Source organism: Rhopalosiphum maidis, chromosome 2 (genome assembly GCF_003676215.2).
Source record: "Rhopalosiphum maidis isolate BTI-1 chromosome 2, ASM367621v3, whole genome shotgun sequence".
Taxonomy (NCBI): domain Eukaryota; kingdom Metazoa; phylum Arthropoda; class Insecta; order Hemiptera; family Aphididae; genus Rhopalosiphum; species Rhopalosiphum maidis.
This window is the reverse complement of record NC_040878.1, coordinates 21,775,372-21,798,931: the sequence shown is the minus strand read 5'-3', so window position 1 is coordinate 21,798,931 and position 23,560 is coordinate 21,775,372. Positions and strand designations below refer to the sequence as shown.

The 23,560-nt window shown below is 24.4% G+C and overlaps 3 protein-coding genes across 3 annotated transcripts; 2 read left to right on the top strand and 1 right to left on the bottom strand.

Annotated features, from left to right (window-relative positions):
* The first annotated feature begins 9,462 nt into the window (after window positions 1–9,462).
* LOC113550978 (inositol oxygenase) lies at window positions 9,463–14,755 on the top strand. Its single transcript, XM_026952956.1, is given in 8 exon segments — window positions 9,463–9,564; window positions 9,752–9,932; window positions 11,599–11,732; window positions 11,734–11,808; window positions 13,346–13,482; window positions 13,551–13,685; window positions 13,801–13,896; window positions 14,602–14,755. Coding segments are annotated over 8 exon segments (870 nt in total). The 5' UTR covers window positions 9,463–9,561; the 3' UTR covers window positions 14,711–14,755.
* A 56-nt stretch (window positions 14,756–14,811) lies between these two features.
* Window positions 14,812–18,060, bottom strand: LOC113550979 (vacuolar protein sorting-associated protein 37B). Its single transcript, XM_026952958.1, has 4 exons — window positions 17,555–18,060; window positions 17,306–17,477; window positions 15,240–15,322; window positions 14,812–15,173 (listed from the first exon to the last, which is right to left on the bottom strand). The coding sequence occupies exons 1-4, from the start codon at window positions 17,678–17,680 to the stop codon at window positions 14,874–14,876; spliced, it is 681 nt and encodes a 226-aa protein (XP_026808759.1). The 5' UTR covers window positions 17,681–18,060; the 3' UTR covers window positions 14,812–14,873.
* Window positions 18,061–18,208: 148 nt separating this feature from the next.
* LOC113550977 (NAD-dependent protein deacylase Sirt4) lies at window positions 18,209–19,779 on the top strand. Its single transcript, XM_026952955.1, has 3 exons — window positions 18,209–18,561; window positions 18,621–19,066; window positions 19,449–19,779. The coding sequence occupies exons 1-3, from the start codon at window positions 18,399–18,401 to the stop codon at window positions 19,764–19,766; spliced, it is 927 nt and encodes a 308-aa protein (XP_026808756.1). The 5' UTR covers window positions 18,209–18,398; the 3' UTR covers window positions 19,767–19,779.
* The last annotated feature ends 3,781 nt before the right edge of the window (window positions 19,780–23,560 follow it).

The following is a 23,560-nucleotide window of genomic DNA, read 5'->3' as shown; positions in this document are numbered from 1 at the left end:
TTTAAAAGTATATGTTCTAAATTATATGATTTATAAGTTTATAACTACTATACAAATTAAAAATATGTGTTATTTACTCTTAGGTCTTGAAATAATTAAACTAATTAAATAATTACAAGTTTTAACAGTAACATACATAATAATAAAAAATTATCTCAAGCCGAGTTGTATTAATAGTTACTAATCATTTAATAAATCAATAGTGAATTAATGATCCCTTAAGAGGATGCCAGCGTAATATTTGCTATCGCTCTCTAACCCACGTGCACATAGCAAATTTTACGTTCACAAAAATGACTATAACTATATTAATTTCTCAAATTAGAATGAAATGATCTATTATAGAATTTAAAGTTAAGAACATTATCTAGGGCATCTCAAGCGTTTTGTTATATTTTTATTTTAAAGCGAGTAAACAATTTAAAATTTTAAAATATTTATAACTCGCTTTAAAATAAAAATATAGTAAAACGCTTGTGATAAGCCTTAGATAATGTACTTGACTTTAAATTTTATAATAGGTCATTTCACTCTCATTTGAGAAATTAATATGATTATAGTCATTTTTGTGAATGTAAAATTTGCTATGTTACACGTGGGTTAGAGAGATAACAAATACTACAATGGCATCCTCTTGAACATGATTTAGTGGCAACAAGTGGTCTATTCAACTTTAGTAAACCATTAAAGTAATATATGCAACTTTTTATAAACACATTTTTTTATTTAGTTTTTAATAAAAACAGAATGCAAGGATATTCAGTTACATTCCATAAATGTTCTTATTATATTTAAAAAAATTGTTATTGAAATTTATAAATGCTTTTTTGACTTCATTTATCACATTTTGATAGTTTTCTATCAATATAGAGATACATTTATTGAAGATTTAATTAGGTACTAAGTATTATATGAATGGCTCCAATTATTATTTATAGTTAGATATTTATAAATTTGTGTTGTATGGAAGATTCTGAAATTACTAATATTTTAATGTTATAGTGAATAAAAAAAATTAAACAAACAATTACATAACTAAAGGAAAAATGAAGTCTTAATGCTATAATTAGTTTCAATTTTCATTTCATAAGCTTTTCATTATATATTACAAATATTTTAGTTATAAAAAACCAATATTTATAGCACCTATATAGGCTAAATATGAATACACATTTAAATTGTTTATGAATTACCTATGACCTATCGTATCAAAAAAGTCACTTTAAAATTAGATTTTTCAATTTCTGATTTATATACCTATTGACTGATTAATTTAAATAGTAAAACTCATATTCTGCGAAGGTGTACTTAGATGATTAATTGTACTACAATTATATTAATATAATTATTTGATAAAATGTTAACAGTCAACATGTTTAAATTTTGTTAAATGAAAGGTTTTTTTTAAAAAATGTAGGTATTTTACAGATTTTTGAACTTGTCAATGATTCATTTTAATTTCTAGATTGATACCAAGTTGCAGTCATGATTAAAACATTCAAAACAAGTAAAAAACAAAATCTGAGTTAGGTACGGTTAAGCCCGGATTAAGGATCGATTGGGCCATAGGACACAACTTAGTGGGCCCCCTTGAAACTTAAATTCTTAAACTTCAAAAAAATTGTAACACTACATTTTAATGACTATATTATTGTATAATTGTGTATACAATACAAAAAATATATATCATATATAGCTACCTATATAAATTAATAATTATGTAATTATTTATTATACACATTATGTATACCGTGAGCTCAATTTTAAAGGTAACAGGAAATATTTCGAACGCATGACTTGTTTGAGTTTTTGATAAGTGCTAATTTTTAACTATTTTTATCTATGCATGCCCACTAAAATAAAAACTTCTTAAATAGGAACCACTAATTTTGATACTGGATTTAGATTGATTTTTTTTTTGGAGCAACTTTGAATTTTGATCTTTACAATTTTTTGATATCTTCAAAATTTACATTTTTAGGACAGTCGAAAGTTTAAATTTGTAATTATCGTATTTTTCAATGTTTTATTTAATCACGCATTTATAGGTATAATTTTATCGATCCAATAATATTTTTTTATAAATTCGATGTCATAAATAATAATAAATACACCTTGTAGTTTTATTCAAAATAAATTGTTATAAAAAACACCTATAATTAAATTTCCGATAAGTGTAGCTTATTTTATAAGAGATATTAGTACCTACGTCTATTTATCATAATATTTTATTATAATTTATAGATTATATATATACAATATTCAAATAATATTGGTATACAATGTACGCTTGCCGCTTATATAAAAACATTTTTCATTGTGAAACCAATCTATTAGTTTTCTCTCAAAGCCTCGGCTCTCAGAATCTCAAAACGACAATACATAACTGAATAACTGATACCTGACGTCATGTAATACATTTATATTACATCCTATTGACGTCAATATAAAATTCCATAGACATCATGCAATAGCATTATAAACTATAGCCCATAGTGGTATGGTTATAAATATTTTAATCTATTCATAACAAACATTTTAAATAACAATAATTAATTCATAAAAAAATAAAAAAATATATTATACATATATATATATATATTTCAAAATGTCAACCCTTTCGGTACGCCCAAGCGCAATGTATAACTTCATTTTATTTTTAAATAGAAACACATAAAACATGAACACCATTTATTCTATACAGATTCGCGTAGAGTACTTTTTTTAAAACAATTTTTAAATATCTAAAAAGTATTTTTCTAATTAACAAAATTGCCTAATGAAATTTAATATTTACGAGCAATCAATTTTGATAAAATACCTATATCTACCTATATTCAACTTATACTAAATATCGAAATAATATTTGGATATTATTAAATAATTGTTTGTAGACAGATAATACAAAAATACTTATGATTTGTTTTCGTAATTTAGAGTAAATTAATTAAAATATTAACAAGAAAAAATTAACTAAAAATTACAGTATTTAGCATTATTTACACTAATACGTCATACACCACGAATTCGAAATTAAGATTTATTTCTAACTTCGAATTCAGTTAGGTTAGGTCATCTGGTCTTGTAACTATTCAAAATATATAAATGATCTAGATAATGTCCATTATATGTTTTTGTAAAGGATTTATTACCACTGATTATGTATCTAATATACATATATCACTACTCATCAGTCACGTATCCAGGGTGGGTCAAAGGGTCTGGATATCCATCCCTAAATTTGTCGTACCAGCATATAAAATCGTAATCCTTTATAATTTAAATCAAATTAACAAAATACTTTTTTATTAATTATTACAACATCATATTAATATTTAACATATTTTTTTTATACGTGTTATTCGAAAATATATTGTATTGTGGTACAAAAACAAATCACTGTATAGAACGGTCGAATTTCGAATTATCGTGGTCCAAGGACTGAGGAATCAGGAAACAAGATATACGTTGGCAACGTTGAATAACGTAAATTTATTATTATCTAATAATTTTATACATATATGAGCATGCTGCCTAAATAAGTTATACCTATAGTTGTTCACATTAAGGAATTTTCGTATCGGCTTCGCGTCGTTATTTGAAAAATAATATCTAAGTACAGGCGACTAGCAGTGTATTTAATAGTTTTGACAACACGAGTTTAGTTATTCACTTTACGAGTACACGTTATTTAATTTTAATATGCGTTATATTTTATATTAATTATTGTCATGAAGCGAGGGGCGTAAAACAAGATTTTCAAACCAACAGCTAATAAGTAACATTCTGCAATTAGTCAATGACTCAAAACATGAGCTTAAAGAAAATGTGACGGTCACGCCTATGATAACTACTAGGCATGTAAAAAGTGTGAGTACCATTTACATGGATATAGCAACGATCTCATAAAATTATTTTCAAAAAAATTTACTTCCAATAACGATTTATTTAAAATTAACGTTATAAATTTATTAGATATACCTATTTAAACTTATGATTTTCCTGTCCATAAATTTAATGAAAATTAAATTTCAATATCTATGGTTGAAATAATGGAATTGGTTAGCATATTGTATTATTCAAAAGCATTCGACGGAGCATTTTGTTTTGTGACGATAATGTTGGAAAAATTTGAAATATTATTTTTCGTATTGAAATCTACTAAAAATAACTGCAAAGACAAATTGTTCTTGGTATTTACAAACCGAACGTATCATATTATAAGGCAAATTGGAAGTTATTGTAGGTAACTCTAGTTTGTTGTAATAGTTTGTTTTTTATTTTTTATGAATAGTTAATAATCGATTTATAATATTATATTTGATTATTTTAAAATTTAAAAGCATGCTTTTATATCTTTTGGATATATCAGTGTTTTTTTAGTGTTTCTAAGGCTATAAACAGCCTAATTCTAGTAAAAAAAAAAAAAAACTGTTCTAAAATATTCGTATATTATACAATAGGTAATTTCTGATTTCTTAAATAATTAACTTTCTGGATTATCTATATTAATAAAAACTTTTTTCTTCGGTTAACAAGTTTGAAATGTAATAAATATAATAAGTACTATAACATCGTCTATTTATGTACATATTTACGTTGAACATTTTTTTTATCATATCATTCATACCTATAGGGAGGGCTATATGGCTTTATTGTTTTAGAATCTTAACGGAGCAATGAATGTATTGATTTTATAATGATGTGTTTTTTTTATGATGTATGTGTACACAATAAGTTGTTTATAAAATGTTTCAATTATTTACAAAAATGAGGATGATTTTAGATATCATATTAGATTTAGCTTGTACTTTAGAGAGATCAAATAAAAAAATGTCAGCACTTATTTTTGTAATTGGAAAAAACAAACAAAAATTAAGGAAAAACAATAATATTTACGCAAATCAAGTTTTCTACAATATCGATGTGATTGTTTTTACTCGAAAACACATAACCGTAAACACTTGAAATTTTCATCAAATGTTTATATTATCAGTTTTTATTTACACTAAAATTTTCAAAATATTTTAGCTATTTATATAGGTATAAGACATCATTTTTTTTTTTTTAATGTTGATTAAAAATTATTAACTTTATAGAAATGATTGAAAATGTTGTACAAAGCTCTTCATATTATAAGTAGGTAGTTAATATCCCAATTAAAAGATGTCAAAAATGTTTAGTTACAATATATTTTTTTAAACATTTAAAGTTAGAATTTTGAAAATATTTTATTTTTATACTTAATATTTAAAAAATGAATAGAGGGTTCTTTATAATTTTATAAGTTTTTCATGTATGCTGATTAAAAATTATTCACTGAGTAAAAATTCTTCTAATACGTGATTTCACAAAAGTTAATCTTATAAGTAGGTATATAAAAAAATTTAAAAATATATAGGCAACAATTACTACTATATAATATAATAAATGTAATATTTTCGGAAAAAATTATATCAACCTACTACAATACTAAAATTAAAATTAATGACATTTTTTTTATTGTTATATGCACCATCTGTACCTCATAGGTACAATAAGAGTATTAGCTAAAATACAAAAAACTAAATACATGAAAAATCTTGATAAAAGTAGCCACCCAGCGATGACACTTTTAAACGAATAAAATAAATTACTTTAAATTGTAATAGTTATATTAAAAAAAAACATAGTTATCACCTGGTGATATAGGCTGATTTATGATAAATCGTTTCTGCTCAGAATTATTTTTTGTATACAAATATACAATAATATATGATATATTGATATATCATTTAATTCAAATTTAAGACTTCTATAAATTATAATAGTGATCTACTGGATACCTAATGTAGTAAAAATAATGTATTATAGCAAATAAGCGGTTTTCACTTACCTACCTACCTTTTATTTTAATGATTATTTTGAAATAAGTACTTGAAAATAGTAATAAATAAGGTTTTGTTGTACACATAGGTACCTATAATATTATCTTTTTTAATAAGTTATATGTTAAACTATGAATTACTATACGTTTATTAATTAGGTACTAAGAATTATATTATATGGATTTTTAACTTTATGTGATAACTTCAAAGTTCAAATGACCTTTTTGTGTTAATATTCGGTGTATTAATGTATAATACTCTGTGGTGTGTTCGTAACATTTGAACCTTATAGTAATTTTATAATGTATAGTGGCCGTATAAGCATTGTATTATAGGTAATTAGCTATTGTATATTTTAATTAATATAACCACAATACCTCAGAAAATAGGTAATAAGAATAGTATTTTCAACCTTTTGACTTTTATCCATGATACACGTTATATATATATATATACATATATAAAGAGAGAGAGAGAGAGATACTTACACAGTTACACATATTATATAAATATAATAATTACCTACATCGCATGTACAAAATAATTAGTGATGAATTGGTATGATTTATAATTATGATATACATATAACATTAAAATATAATAATGATAGTATGTATATTTAGCAAGTTAGAATTTTAATAATAAATATGCGAATTATGGGAATGTAGAAATGCTTTGTTGCTAACACCTAATCGGTTTATTTTTTTTATCTAGACAACTAGTGAATTATATTAATAAGTTTTTAAAAATTCATTGCACTAAGTAAAATGTATTATTCTGTATTAGGTCGATAAAGGTATGCTTGAGTATATAGCCATATAGGATAAAGTGTTTATATTAAATTGGTTAATTTGTTATTTATCCATAATTTTATACTCGCACATTTATTCTTATTAACTAAATTAAATAGAAACTTATAAGTATATATTATATTAATAATAATACATTAACTAGAAATAAATAATATCATTCCTGTGTATGTATAATATAGGTATTTAATAAAAAGAAAAATTAAAATAATATTTACATTTCAAATTTAAGAAAAAAATAAATTGCCTTTAAAACGAAAGTTAGGTATTATAGTTTGATCATTTATAAAATAAAGAAAATAACAAATAATTGATAGCCCTTTTATTTATTGAGCTTATGAGCTCATGTTAGCCCACGATACCATATACTACATATAGTACTTACATCTATAAAAATCGATAGCATTTATATATATTATTACAATATTATAGACGATTATAGGGACACCACGTGCAGAATGCTTGGGGAACAGAGGCTCTTTGAAATTAATTTGTAATTTTTAAAATTTTATATTAAATTTTTTTAATGATAATTTACATAAATACAGAGTGACTATTGTATCATTGAACACTCATTATTTCAAAATCTATTAATGTTTTTGAAAATATATTTTTTACATGATTTCCAGCCGAAATAATATAAATTTTTTTAAATATTTTATCGCTATATTTTTTTTAAGCTTTTAACTTTTTTAATAATGATATACATTTTTAATTTTATATTTTGAAACAAAATATTTTTTGGAATATAATGACACATAAAAAAAGAAATTCAGATAAGTAGTTTTTAAGTTATACCTTGCACAAAAAAACTGGAGGAACCAGCAAAATGTGCTAACTATGGTGAAAACCACATTGCTAATTATAAAGGATGCCAAACCTTTAAAAAAATATTAAGCCGTATAAAATCCAAAACCGGAACAACAAAAAGAAGAAATCAACATATTCAAACTCATGCTGTACCATCTGCACCTCATAGGAGTGGTATAAGATCAAATTCAAAAGAAAAACCCTCGTATGCCGAAGCTACAGCGAACACTCAACACACCACTATCCGATCAACCTCTGCTAATTGTCACCAATTTCCTTACAGAATTAAAATTAATCCTAAATCCCCTTCTAGCTGCTGTAACATCCCTAATAAACAAAATCCCACTCACCATCAATCTCATTCCTTAATAAATTTACACACACGCATCACGTATCTTCTGAATATCCATACCATAAATAATATATATTATAAATAAATAAATTCTTAATTGTATTATGAAAAACTTGTAATAACATGTAGTATGTTGACACATTTAAAATATAATAAATGGAAAAAAAATTATACCTAACTTATAAGTATTTAAAAATTTATAAGTGAACGAAATAATAGACTAACATTTTATGGAGTATTCGGTACTACTTCACTCCGCCATCCAAACTTTAAATACTTTAAAGTTTTAACTTATAAACCTATAACTTTTAAACTACTTGTCTGAATAGTGAATTTCACTTTTTATGTATCAAAAAACTCAAAAAAACTTTCCATATTAGGATATGTATTTAAAAATGTATGATGTAATTCCAAAAAATAAAATACTTGAAAAATCATAAAGATAAAAATATAATTTTTAAATAAAATGGTGTTTAATTTTAACTATATTATGTCAACAAAATATTTTAAAAAATGTTGATAGATTTTGTACATGTTTTGTACCTATACAATATTATTATATTACTATATGTCTTATAATTTTATTATCCGGGTATTGAAACAAAAAAAAAAAAAATAAAAAAATATAAATATATAACATTTTTAAAAGGTACCTAACAGTAATTGGGCCACAGATTTACAGCGTAATATTATTTATAACAAGATGGAGTCATCATCGACTGACTTACTTGCTGGCGTCATATCGGCAGACCGATAATCGTACCTTAAGGACGTATAAAATTTAAAAATTTAAATAATAATAATATAGGTATAGTTATGTACTACTAATTACTATATTCAGTAATATCTATTTATAACCTTCTAGTAGCTATGCGTTTATAATTATTAACTAAAATCAACATTTTACATAAAAAAAAATTGAGTCCTATAAAACATAATATTCTTACACAATATTCCCTAAGTAATTTTTATGAATAATTATACAGATCAATAACAATTGTTTTACATTTATAATTATTTTCCATACGCATACCTATATAAATGGATAAAAAAAAATAAAAATGTTGATGTGTATATATTATAGATTTATAATAATACTATATCATATGCTAAACAGTTAAATAATAGATAGATTAGAAAAAATGTGTAAATACCTACATGGTCTACGCCATCTTAATGTAATATTAATTATTAGTCACTAAATATAATATTATTATAAACTAGGTAACTATATAAATGTATAGAAAAACAATGAATCGCTTAATCAATTAATTATATTATATAGGTATAGATAGGTCTATGCTAAATGGTGTTCTACCTATCGTGTACGTACCTATATAGTTCATTAATGAATAATGATTTACTTATTGATGTAGGTACAATTAAATATATATAATTATAATATCGATATAAATTGTAAATCAGTTGTTTGTCCAATAAAATATTACCTAACTAATATTTTTATTTAATTTATTATTACTGTCTATAGGTGACTAGATATGCAATTCCTATCCTACGATCGCTTATGCTAATGACGTGATTACTGATTAGTACCAAAGTACAAATAATAAAGGTGTTAAAATAATAATTATTGGGAAGTATATAAGTTAAAAACTCGGTGCCTATTTAGCCATTCACATTAGCTGTAACGCGCAAGACATTTATTAATCGGTGGCCACCTTATTGGCTATATTGTCAAAATTTGTATATCAATTAAAATAAAATGGTATATTTTTCTTTCTTTTATTTCACCACTACATACTTTTTATGTACCTTTGAGTTTTATGTTTAAAATTTATTATATTTTCTACATAAACATATATATTAAATCATAACATATTATTCATATTAATAGAATATACTTAGTAGGTATTTACTATTAAAATTAAATATCAATAAAAATTCAATTTTAGGTTAAAAATAGAATCGCTATGCTTGATGTATCGGAACTAATGAGACCAGAGCCAACATTTGCTTCCAAACCTATTGGACGATACAGGGATTATAACATAGACCACGAAGATCCTATTAAAGAAAGAGTGAGGATCACATATACAGAGATGCATACGAATCAAACAATAGATTATGTAAAAAGTAAGTAAGCAAATTATTGGTCTAAAGGGTACCGAGTAAAAAAATTCAATCTCAAATATATAATATACTAATTTTTTTTTTATATTACATTCGATTTAATTAGTATATAGGTACTTTTGGAGAGCAATTGTAAAAAATTCTCAATAACTTTCAAAACTATGGAATTATAACGGGAATATTTACTCAATAATTTCAATAATTAAAGTTTGAACTTTTGGTTTAAAGGTGTGAGGAACATTTATACTTTAAGCCATAAATTATTTTTACAACAATTTAAACATATATTTTTATATAGACATTTTAGTTCAAATTTTGATGAAATTTGATACATGATGTAGTTTTATAAAAATATAACAATTTATTATTTGATAATTTATAATTTAAAAAATATTAATCTTAGGGATTTACAACTTTTCGACATTATTATATATATTATTATTTACTATACGTTTATTGTATTTTTATTATAGGTAGGTACGTCACATCATCAATTGTCTTTTTTTAAATTATTGGAACTAATTTTAAGCAATCTAAGTAGATACCCACTATACCGTCTATACTATAATATTATACGCATCTACTTATACGTCAGTATTGATTATTGAATATTAATAAATATTAAAAAATAATTAACAATAATACATAATAATAATATAATTATCGTTGTAAAAGTATAATAGTATATGCCAGGGGCGGCCAAACTTTTTTTAGTCGCGATCTACTAAAAATATATTTCACCTTTGAGGATCGACTTCTAAATTTTCGATAATGTTGTTAACTACCATCATAATTAATTTTCGTGTGCGTAGCCTAAAAATAAATTCTAACACGGTCGACTTTGAAATCGTTTGCAATCGACCGGTTGCCCCTGGTATATGCGATGTATTTGATAAAAATGTATACTCCTGCATTCTAATTTCTAATAGTAAAAAATAAAATATTATTAGAAATAGAAGCTAACCATCAGTTTCAGCTCAGGAATTTTTTTTGTATAAATTATGATTTATCACTGAATTCAAATTTAACACATCCATTATAGTGACCTACTCAATGGTGAGGTCGTATATGTGTACCTACACTTAAAACCTATACCTACAGTAAAGACGCACAGCGATTTCCCTGGTTTTTTAATTTAAAAACGTGAATATTCAGCTTGAATCTTTTATTTCTCTAATTTTCTAACAATAAAAAGGCTTGGTGATTTGAATAATTGAATGTGCAGTACTGTAGTCAATGAAATGTTTAATACAATAATTGTCATGACTGTTTACACTTGTCACTTTTAAAGTATAATAATTTATTGTCAACTGCATAAGTACCTATAAAATATTTATTAATATCAAATATGTATCATAACTTATGTAATATTCCCGTTAAACCTACTATATAGACTATAATATAGGGCATGCGAACGTTTATTAATTTGTTATATATAACTGCGTAAATGTACAATTTTTACAAAATATTATCTATATTGGTAAAATGAACCTTGTTTGTAAAATTTATATAGTGGATATATTGTATATAGGAAATAATAGAATATAACGATTGCATTTATATACAATAATAGATTACCTATTGGAATAGTTGAATATTATACTGTAGTCAATTCTCGGCTCAATAAAAATTAATAATTGTTTTATTTTCCGACACATTTGTAACGAAGAAAAAATGGCTGAATGGTTGTCTTTCGATAAATTTGAGGCTACTATTATGGAAACATTGGAATCCCTCAACGATTTAGTGGATGAAAGCGATCCTGACGTAGATATTCCTAATATTGTTCACGCATTTCAAACATGCTGAGCGTATACGCGCCATTCACCCAAACCATGATTGGTTTCATTTGGTTGGTTTGATACACGATTTAGGAAAAGTGAGTATCTACATAATTAACTACTGCAATTAATTCGCTGTTGTAAATATATATTATGTTACAAGCAATGTGCCATTACCATTTACCATTGACCATAATATGGTCAATGTGGTCCTGCCCAGGCAATGTAAATCACGAATATTTTTTAACCAACTAATATTATTTTTTGTTATTATTATAAATTATAATTATTACCTTATACCTATTTATAGTATTGATTTATTTTTTAAACAATGATTATTAATTTTATTGTATCATAATATTACAAATATTTTGACGGAATAACAAAACAAATTAACAAGTATGTACATCATTTTATTTTTATAAACGACACTATATACTTCATTACTTTGTACTTTGTACATGTTTTAAAAATGGAATCCAAATTTTACAAACATTTGAATAAAGTTATCGAAACGAAAAAGACTAACAGTACTTTTATTAGTAAATTTAAATATTATGAAATAATTAATTATTTAAAACAACTGAAGCTAGAGAACAAAACCAATTCAAAATTAATGAAAAAATATGACGTAATGACAGTACTAGGAGACGAAAAATTAATTATGCCAGTAGGTAACTGCAGAAGGTAATTGTGTAAAATTATATGCTTATAATGAAGAGTTATTTAAAATTTTACATGAAATACATTTATCTATTGTGCACGGTGCCACGGTGGTAGAAATCGTATGGAATATGAAATAAATATAAAATTTAAAAATATAACTAGAGAAACAATATTGTCATATTTAAATTTTTGCGAATCATTATGTGAGAGAAAAGTAAATACAGTGAAAAAAGGATTGGTGGTTAAACCAATTATTTCTTTGGAACTATCTTTTCTATAATTTTGAATTGGTTTTTTCTCTTGCTTCAGTTGTTTTAAATAATTAATTATTTCATAATATTTAGATTTACTAATAAAAATACTGTTGTCTGTTAGTCTTTTTCGTTTCGATAACTTTTTTCAAATGTTCGTAAAATTTGGATTCCATTTTTAAAACATGTACAAAGTAACGAAGTATATAGTGTAATTTACAGTACAAAAACTTGACTGATTAGTCGAAAATATCAATTATTGTTCATTTGTATTGTTGACTGAAAAATTTTAATTTAATCCATTATATATTTTTGTATAACCATAAAATTGGTAAATTAATAAGGAGGGGGACTCTCAGCTCTTATTGAATAAATAATGTTCCAAGGAGTAGGGGCGTTTGTTTTTTATTAGTCTAGGGGTGCCTTTTAAGTAAATCCGGCCCTGCGTAACAACTATATAGGTGCTTTTATACAATTATAACGCATTTTGACGTGTATTTAAATAATACTATATTTTATCATCGATAAAAAAAAATAAAACCTATAGTCAATAATACGTGAATATTCAAAACGATAAAATAGAGGACTAATAATACATATTTTATAATAGGTACCAAGCTAAAAAAGGAAATAACGCTACCCTTCATAAATTCTTATTTGGATAATTTTTATTGCTCACAATTCACAAACATATATTTTTGGTTTCCCTTGTACTTAGGTTATGGCTTTCAAAGGTGAACCTCAGTGGAGTGTGGTTGGTGATACATTTCCTGTTGGATGTGCATGGGCAAATTCTATAGTTTACAGAGACACCACATTTAACCGGAATCCAGACACCTATGATCCGAGATACAAGTAGTTTTAATATTTAATTTATTAAAATTAATGGAATACCAAATTAATATATATTATTATATTTTTAGTACAACATTAGGTATTTATTCGAAAAATTGTGGACTAGATAATATCTTAATGTCTTGGGGACATGATGAATATTTGTACAGAGTCTTAGTGCATAACAAAACAACAATACCTAAAGAAGGACTTAATATGATTAGGTAATTAAGTTGATTAATTATTTTTGGTACTTATGTATCTATTACATATTTTACTTATTCTAGGAATAGGTATTAATTTTTTTTATAATTAATAATAATATTCAATGGGTTGTAGATTCCATTCATTTTACCCATGGCACTCAGGTGGTGACTATGATTTTTTATGTTCTGAAGATGATTTGGAAATGAAAAAATGGGTCTTAGAATTTAAGTAAGTATATATTTAGATGAGACTTAAATATTTTATTAATAAGATTTTTATCAATTATCAAAAACTTTAGTTTTTTTTTTTTAATAAATGATAAATACATTGAATAAGTATTTAATATCTAACATTTATTCTATGCTAAAGATAATAATAAATTACTACAATCAGTATTTTGAACATTTGTTTAATAAAATAGGTACTGTATATTTATTGATTCAAACTTTAGTAAACGTGACACCAAACACGGGTATGAATTGGGGAAAATTCCCCAGAACTATTTATGGGTGGGTGGGTGATAATAAAAAATACTTTGTTATGTAGTATCTTGTATGTATATAATTAGAAATAAATAAAGTACTATTCGAACGTAACTAACTATACCATTTTTTTAGTAGATGGGTCCTACACCAGCATTTTTTCCCCATAACATAAAATATAGATTAGGCACCATTACATGTGTACATTAACTTAAAAAATATAGTACACCTATTACCTACTAATATTTTTGAACCAGTAAATTGTTAGTGTGAAAAGAAATATATTTAAAGGAAAATAAGTAATTTTTTTATTATGTAATGGTCATGTGAACATTTTGAAAAAAATAAATTTATAGCTTTTAGTTTCAAGTAATAAGGAAATTATTTGCTACTCTGAATTTATAGAAAAAATGAATAAATTTATATATTATGTTTATTATTTTTTTTTTAGTAAGTTTGATTTGTATACTAAAGGAGGTGTTATACCAGATATAAAAGAATTGAAGCCATATTATCAATCATTGATTGATAAATACATTCCAGGATTAATTAATTGGTAAAGGTAATAAAAGGTATAAAAGTTTATGAATAATAATAACATTCTAATAATTGTATTTTGTTCTATATACATAATTCAAATTTATAAATGTATATTTTAATAATAAAAATAATAAATGTAACATTATTGTTTTGTATATAATTATTTATTTAATATATAGTGTTTTAAAATTGTCTGTTTATAAATTGATTGCCTGGCATAGGCATATTGATGGGTACATTTGGATATGGCATTGAAGTAGGTTGAAAATAAAATGAATTGGGGTATCCAGGTTGTGGATATCCTGCTGTTGTTGGTTGAATGTTATTTATTGGTGATCTGTAGGAATTATTACGTCTACTAAGCAATTCAGCCATTTTATCTGCTTTAGCTTTACGCATGTGCATATCCTTGCGTCGCTTCAAGAACTCTTCTAAAAAGCCTTCTAAATCAGTATTACCACTTAAAAATTGTTCAGCCAATTTCTGAAATCATAAAATAAAGATGTTTTCAAATATTTTTTATTACTGTTCAGTGTAATTAATACTTACATCTGATTCTTCTTCAGTTTCACATGATTTAGTTTGCAACAAAGCTAATATAGTCTCTGAACTCATACTACCTTTGTGTTGTTCTAAAAAAATATTTTGAATATCTTATTATAGAATATTCAGCAAAAATAATTAAATAAATAGTTTAATATTTAATTATTTAAGTAGAAATAGATTTCAATTTCAATAGAAGATAAATAGGTACTTAAAAAAAGATGTATTCATTTGTTAATTTATTTTTAACTCTTAAATATACTGAATATTTTAAGATTTTAACTTTAGATTACTATTATTTTGTTAGACTGGATAAAAATATGTATATTTAAATTTGCAATATTCAGTATTTAATAAACTAAATAAATAACTCATAAATTGGTTAATAATATTAATAATTAGGTTTTTATACACTTCTTTTTCAATTATTTCCACGTTTAAGAGGATGCCATACCTGCATGTGTTGTCTCTGTTTTACAAATGTACATTATGACAAATTTACGTTCAGCAGAACACATTTTGTGATGTTAGCTTTAATAGTAGAGTAAATTTACCTATTATCAAATTTAAAGAAAAGAATATTATCTAGGCAATGTCATATGATTTTAATGATACTATCATTTTAAAGTGAGTTATGAACATTTTAAAGTTGTAATATTTAACATAGCTATAACTCACTTAAAATTTGATAATAGGTAAATTTACTCTAATATTAAAGCTAATTTCACTAAATGTGTTCTGCAGAACACAAATTTGCTATGATGTACGTTTGTAAGACAGAGACAACACATGGGAGTATGATGTCCTCTTAAGGTACGGGGGACTATAAACTACAAAAAAAAAATAGTGTATCATAACATACAACTTAGCATTAAAAGCTATTTTACTAAATGCAATTAAAAATATAGATTTTTTAATACTGATGATTATGAATGTTGAGCAACAAAAATTACAGTATTTTCTCCATTTATTGACTAGTACCTACTATAATCAATTTTTTTTAACCCTGCATAGGTCGCGTGGATTACAATTATAATATATATATATATATATAATACAAATTAATCTAAACATTATATATTGTTGTAGAATATTATAACGAGTAATACTTGTGTCTATGTTACTATTTATAGTTTATTATACTGGTAGTAAAGTTAAATTTAAGTTATTTGTTCTATAAATTTAGATATTTTTTTTGTAAATTATAGTGTTTTTAAGTTTCAAAGTACCTTAACTTAAGTTTTGTGGTTTTATGCAATATAACATATATTTGAATTGCTTTAAAGTTTATTTCATAGAAGTCTTACTTACATATTATATAAGTTAACTAACACTACAAGATAAAAAAAAATATAAAGGTAACACTCTAAATTAACATTTTATTTGGATAAATTGTACTTAATTAAAATTAATTTAATTGGAATTTTTAATTACCAATATATTATTTTTTTTAAAGTAAAAATATTAGAGATTAACCTAATAATCTATTGCAACAAGAAGTTATGTCTTATGTGTACAATTGCATTATTGTAATTATAATTTATAGGTATATTAAACATGTTTTGTACATGAGATACTTTGGAATTTAAACTGTTTACTTAAAACTTTAACGCATCAACATTATAAGTAATTTATAAATTTATCATATAAGAGTAAATATTAAAAAGAGTATTTTTCTTTATACCTTTTGTACTTATAAAGTAAAATTAAACATTTGTTTTACTTTTACAGTAAAGACAGTGATACGCCTGTTACTCATAACCTTGCATTATTGCATATATGTACAAATTTATCCTAGATAATCTATTATAAAAATCAATTAAATTGAAACAAAAACATATAGTAAAAAAATTAAATATTTAATAAATTATTTAACAAATTGTGTATCAAATGTAAATAACAAAAATTGGTATATTACCATACTACAAAACGAAGAAACAACACCTAGGTTACCTATAGGCTTGTTACTGAGATTATATTAATAATTAATGTTGTATAAGAATTGTATATTAGTAGTTGTGTTATACTTATATTTATTATGTTTATCTTAGTGTTAAGATAATTATACTTACTTAAAGTATTTACTTTTTCTGTAACACTTTTATATAGTTTTTCCGCTTCTTCATACATTTCACATAATCTTTCTTTGCCACTAACTAAATCTGGTTCTTTAGTAAGATTAAATTCAGCCAAAGATTGATTACTTACTATTAACATTTCTTTTTCAGTATCTTTTTCATTGTTCTAAAAATTCATAATTTTTTAAATATTAATCAACTTTAAATTACTGTAGGTAATTAATCTCAATTATAATTACTTACCGGTTTTAGTTCTTTAGCGTAAATTTCAAATTTACTATCATCATTTAGTATTTCTTTGAGATCAGAAGCAGTCAAATGTGACATTAGCCCCATTACTGAACTTACAGCTGTTGAACTATTATACATGATTTATTGAGACATTCAAGTATAAAATATAAATATTAATAGATTTTAAATAATGTAAACAAATGTATAAGAATGAAAATAAGACAAAAAATAATCTAGGAATGAATAAAACTGTTATTAATAATAAATTATAAAAGTAAATCTAAAATCATTTAAAAATGATTTCGATGAATAAAAAAGTATTGAAGATTGAAGTAGTGAACTAGTGAATTTGATAAGATGATAACGAACTACAGTGTACAGCACGATTTAAATCGTGGTGTACAGTCAACAAAGTAAAAAAAATATAACATCTATATCACTATATTCAGTCGAAGCCACGGACCGTGGTATTCATAGACATATTCATGAACATTATTGATGTTGCATATGTTCATGGACATATTGTAATATGTTTATGAACGTATTACACAATAGATAACTAAGGTTTATAGATTATATAATCTATAAACCTTGATAAATAACCTATTCTGTGATAATACTACTGATCTTTATTTTATATAAATAGTAAATAGGTACTATATTTACTACAGTAGTAAAGTAAAATTAAATATTATTAATTTTTGAAGTTTGAACTTAGTATTTTTATTTTGTTGGCTAATTGATAATCTGAAATTTAAAATATTGCATTCGAAAATCAAGTGATAACTCAAAGTCTATTAAAATATATATCTATACCATATTGTTACTTTTTCTGTAAAATTTTAATTTTAATATAATGATTTTTAAAACATGCGGTAAAGTGATTTTAAATTCAAGTACAAATTTAATTTTTAGATTCAACTCTAATTTTGTACCAAAACATAAGCCTGTACAATCATCAGATGTAAATACTCTTAATCGGTTTATTAAAGAACACAAAAAAATTCTTGTATTAACTGGTAGAGTGTATCATAAATGGATGATTTAGTTATTGTAATATTATATTTGTTTAACACAGGTGCAGGAATATCAACTGAAAGTGGTATACCTGATTATCGTTCTGCTGATGTTGGATTGTATGCGACAAGTAAAAGTCGACCAGTAATATATCAACAATTTGTTAAAGATCCAAAAGTTCGTTTACGTTATTGGGCTAGAAATTACGTGGGATGGCCTAGATTTTCATCAATGTCACCTAATTATGCACATAAGTTTTTAAAGAAATTGGAAGATAATAATAAAATTGTTCATATTATTACTCAAAATGTTGATAACTTGCATACAAAAGCAGGAAGTAAGAATATTCTTGAATTGCATGGTACTGCTTATGTTGTACATTGCTTAAAATGTGGTTATGAAATTGATAGACATCGATTTCAAGATGTTTTATCAAGTTTAAACCCCCAAGTTTCCATTAAAGAATTATACAGTATCAGGCCTGATGGTGATGTTGAACTTACTCCAGTAAGGAAAAATTTTTTTAAATATTTTATATTTGTATTTTTACTTTCTAATTACATGCATTATGCTTATTTTTTCTTTTAGAAAATAATAAAATGTCATATTGTACTCATATGTAACAATTTGATTATTTTAAACTATATGATTCATTTGTGATAAAGAAATGTTCAATTAAATTGCATTTAGATTTCTTAAATAGTTTGTAATTTTCATAGAAAATAATGAATACAAAAATTAAATTTATAACAATATTAAATAAATTTCTTTACTGTACGGTATAAAAATATCCCCTATTACTATTATAATTTATAAGGTATATTAAAAAATGGATTATAGATTATAACCTCTGTTATAATACATATTTTTATTATTTATGATTCAATAGGAAGAAATTAGCGGATTCAAGGTTCCAGAATGTCCAAAATGTGAAGGAAATTTATTAATTCCACGCATTGTTTTTTTTGGAGACAATATTCCAAAACAACGCGTGCAGAGGGTGAATGATTTTGTGGAAGAATGTGATTCACTCTTGGTTATGGGTTCATCTCTATTTGTATATTCCGGCTATAGAATAGTTTTGGAAACAAAATCTGCTAATAAACCTGTTGCTGTAGTAAATATAGGACCAACTAGAGCCGATGACTGTGTAAATTTTAAAATTGAAGCTAAATTTGGTGAAATATTACCATTATTAAATTCTTGATCTACCTCTAAGATTTTATTATTGTTTTATTTTATATTTTAAATTAAAAAAATATTTTATTTTTTTACCATTAATTTGAAGAAAAGTAGATCTTAAATATAAATGTGTGTGTGAGTTAGGTATAATTTGGATACAAATTTCATTTTGAGTACTCAAATTAATTTTTCACTTATAAACATTATTTAAATAGGTACCTAATTAATTAAAAAAATAATTGATGCACTTTATTGTCTAATCATTTCTCTTTTTAACTATATCTTAGTATTGAAGTGTTAAATAATGACATTTTTAGTTCAACTTACAATCAACAAATATAAATTAAAAAACAAATTTATGTTTAATAAAATTATTCATAATATTATAGGTATAAAATGTACGACTTTAGTAAGGGTATCTATGCAGTATGCCAGTATGCCTATGAATAAACAGTTCTTTACATTTTTTCATTATATGTTTCTAAATTTATTTTGTTTGATTCTTAAATTTATACTTAATACCTCTTTAATTAATGGCGCTTTCTGTTTGTTTTGAAATCCACATTTATCAGTTTTATTTTTAGACTGAAGTCTATTTTAAATCTATTTACCTACCCAAATTCATTTTCAAAAATAATTTACTCTCTCCACTTCCAAAAAATATTCTTATCCCTCTGCAACATGGACTGAAATATAATTGAATTAAGAGGACGTTTTATCAGCGTGTGTTGTTTCCGTCGTACGAATGCTAAACAGCAAATTTGCGTTTAACGGAAATTGCGGAATCAATTTTTTACTGTTAGCTTTAATATTAAAGTCAATTTAGCTATTATAAAACTTAAAGGTAATAATAATATCTAGGGCATCTAATAGACTTTCAATTTTCATTGTTTCATTGATATTTTAATTTTAAAGTGAGTTACGAGCATTTTAAAAATTTAATATTTTACATAACTTATTTAAAAATTAAAACCCAAGTTATAACTTATAACCCCTATTTTTTGATTTTATACATTTTAAACATATTCTATACTTTATGCAGTCTTCAATAGTCTTCATGGTTTATGGTAAAACTGCAATAGTAGGATTGTACTATTGTAAGAACTAGGGATAACAATTAACAATACACTTTGATATAAATATATATATATATATACCTAACATAATCTATAGTATGATGGAAAAACAGTGGTAGTTGGGGGCTAATTCTTCTATGAATAATAAATATATCACTGACTTAAGATGACGCGACGCCATACCCGCATGCATTATCTTTGTCTTACTAACGTATTACATCATCAAGGTTTATAGATTATAGATTTATAATCTATAAGCCTTGTATTCAATCAGCTAAACTTTGATATTGGTTAGAATAAGCAATAGCCAATAAGCCATTAGGTTTAGGTATTTAGATATAATGTTTTTATTGGCAAAATATTAGTCACACGTTAATTTAGTTAATTATAAGTTTATAAACGGTATTAAACTTATCGTCATATTATGCCTATTAAATAATTATTAATTCAGTAGTAATATGTAAGTATATTGATTTCATTTTTTTTTATTAGCTAGATTCTTACTTTAATAGTTTAGGGGATTATCGATTAAGACTTAAGAGGTACCTATATATTAGGGTTTATTATTTTTGGGAAAACCGTTAACTTTTCTTTTCTTTTTCTATATAAAAATATTGTAATAACGTTAAACGTTGTATATAAAACTTCATTTTTAAAAAGGTTCCGTTGCGTTTTGTGGGGGAGGGCTGTAGCCACGTTAGCCACCCTCATAAATACACCCCTGATTTATTCCATTTTCGACGGGTTACCAGTTGTGTAATACTGTTTTTAACTATACATTCATTTCCGACTGAATATTGTCATATTCATTTTAGATAACCAGAATATCTAATAGGCATTATTGTAAATTAAAAATGTGTGAATCGCTTGACACATTTGATTTTGTACAAATATTTTAATTCAGTGTTACCTATTGGCTATTATAAATCATCATAATACGATGTCACCACTAAATATAATAAAATACAATTTTAAAATATTATTTAGTGATGACGTCATACATGAAGTCATGAAGATGTACACTTTGTATACAGTGTTGTTATGCTAATAACTATAATGTGCTATAATATAAATATAAATGTACAATAACGTCAATAACGCTCATTGTATATAATTATCGTGTATTTAATTCAAAACTTAAACAACTTATGAAATATTTATTTTTAAAATTATGAATAAATTCATTTTATATTTTTGTAATATACAATCTATACTCTTGGGCCTTGGGGCACAATAAGTATATGATAAATTAAATTTAATAATGTTTTAAGAAAATAATACGTTTTTATATTTTGATGATTGATGAATAACACAGGCGCGGATCCAGAGTAATTATTAGGGGGGGGGCATTTGTATATAATTATTACCATCAATTATATGTACGATATATATTATTTTAATTTTATTATATACATTATCAATGCTATAACTATAAATATTTCTTTAATTTTTAAAGGAATTAACTTACAACTAAAAATTAATAAAAAAAATTAGGTAGGTGCATTGAAAAGAACACTATTTAAGAACAATTAGTAAAAACTATTAAAAAACTATTGAATATTAATAAACCAACAATAATTATAAAGCAAAATCTAATTTTCTTTTTGTTTATGAAAAATATTTGACATATTTGGTTAAATTTGTATTTATTGATTCGAAATATTCAATGTTTGTTTGAAGAAATTTTCATTGTAAATGTTATCTATACGATTGTCTGTGCATTAATAAATAATTATTATTACAATATGTATTTGTGTGTGAAAAAAGTTGACTAAAATACATCTATTATTATTTATAAAATGGTGTGGGTCTCACACTCAATCACTAATTTTTTAAAGAGATACAGACTTTAAATAATAATGAAAAAAATTGGTTTGCGCGGCAATACAACGTGTCGAGAACTCAATAATTTTACTAAATTATAATTTTTAATATGTATTCAACGACAAGATATATCTAATTTTAAATCACACCATCTTCTTAAGTACATACTTAGGGTTATGAAAAAAAAAAAATTCTGATACTTCGTTTGGCATCCGTAGCGTCGTCAGTCGGCATAATTGGAAATTACAGAAGTATAAATAAAACTATCCGCTAAGCAATGTATTTATTATTATTTAATGTAAATAAAAACTAAATATAAGATCCTAAACTATAAAATTTTAATTTTTTTCATCGTTTGACATATTAATTAAGTAAATTGATTTTTTTCGTGATTTGAGGGGAGGGGGCATCGCTCCCATGGACCCCTTGTATCCGCGCTTGAAATAACAACTATTTGCAGGTACTCTAAATAAGCATCTGTTAATTGGATGCCTTTGAATATGTTTGGTTGCTCCCTCAACCGATAACTACTACCTATTTATTATATATATAATAATGTATTATTAATATGAGATATAAGATATAACTATCAAGTTGTCTGGTTGTGACCTTGTCGGGTCAGAGCTCTAGTGGATTTTATTTGGTTAATATATGGATTTTTAGTGGGGTTCAAGCACTTTTCCTCCAAGGATTATACTTTATAAGCATTAGGTTAGCTGTGGCACTGAAGACGAAGTGAGGAACTCTTATTATTTGTCTGTAAAGAATTAAATTGTATTGACTGCATTTAATAATTATTGCAACAAATAACAATTATAAAATGTCTCGGTGCTGTTGTACTGTAAAATGTAATTTTTTGACAAGGATTCATATAAGCATATAATAATAATAATAATAATAATAATAGTAGGTGCTTATG

What these genes read in the sequence shown, in the direction of transcription:
- LOC113550977 (XM_026952955.1), top strand. Translation starts at nt 18,399, where the DNA reads ATGATTTTTAAAACATGCGGTAAAGTGATTTTAAATTCAAGTACAAAT. An exon ending in AAAAATTCTTGTATTAACTG is followed by an intron (nt 18,562 to 18,620) that starts GTAGAGTGTATC and finishes TGTTTAACACAG; the next exon opens with GTGCAGGAATATCAACTGAA. An exon ending in GTGATGTTGAACTTACTCCA is followed by an intron (nt 19,067 to 19,448) that starts GTAAGGAAAAAT and finishes ATGATTCAATAG; the next exon opens with GAAGAAATTAGCGGATTCAA.
- LOC113550979 (XM_026952958.1), bottom strand. Translation starts at nt 17,680, where the DNA reads ATGTATAATAGTTCAACAGCTGTAAGTTCAGTAATGGGGCTAATGTCA. An exon ending in ACGCTAAAGAACTAAAACCG is followed by an intron (nt 17,478 to 17,554) that starts GTAAGTAATTAT and finishes ATGAATTTTTAG; the next exon opens with AACAATGAAAAAGATACTGA. An exon ending in AAACTGAAGAAGAATCAGAT is followed by an intron (nt 15,174 to 15,239) that starts GTAAGTATTAAT and finishes TTATGATTTCAG; the next exon opens with AAATTGGCTGAACAATTTTT.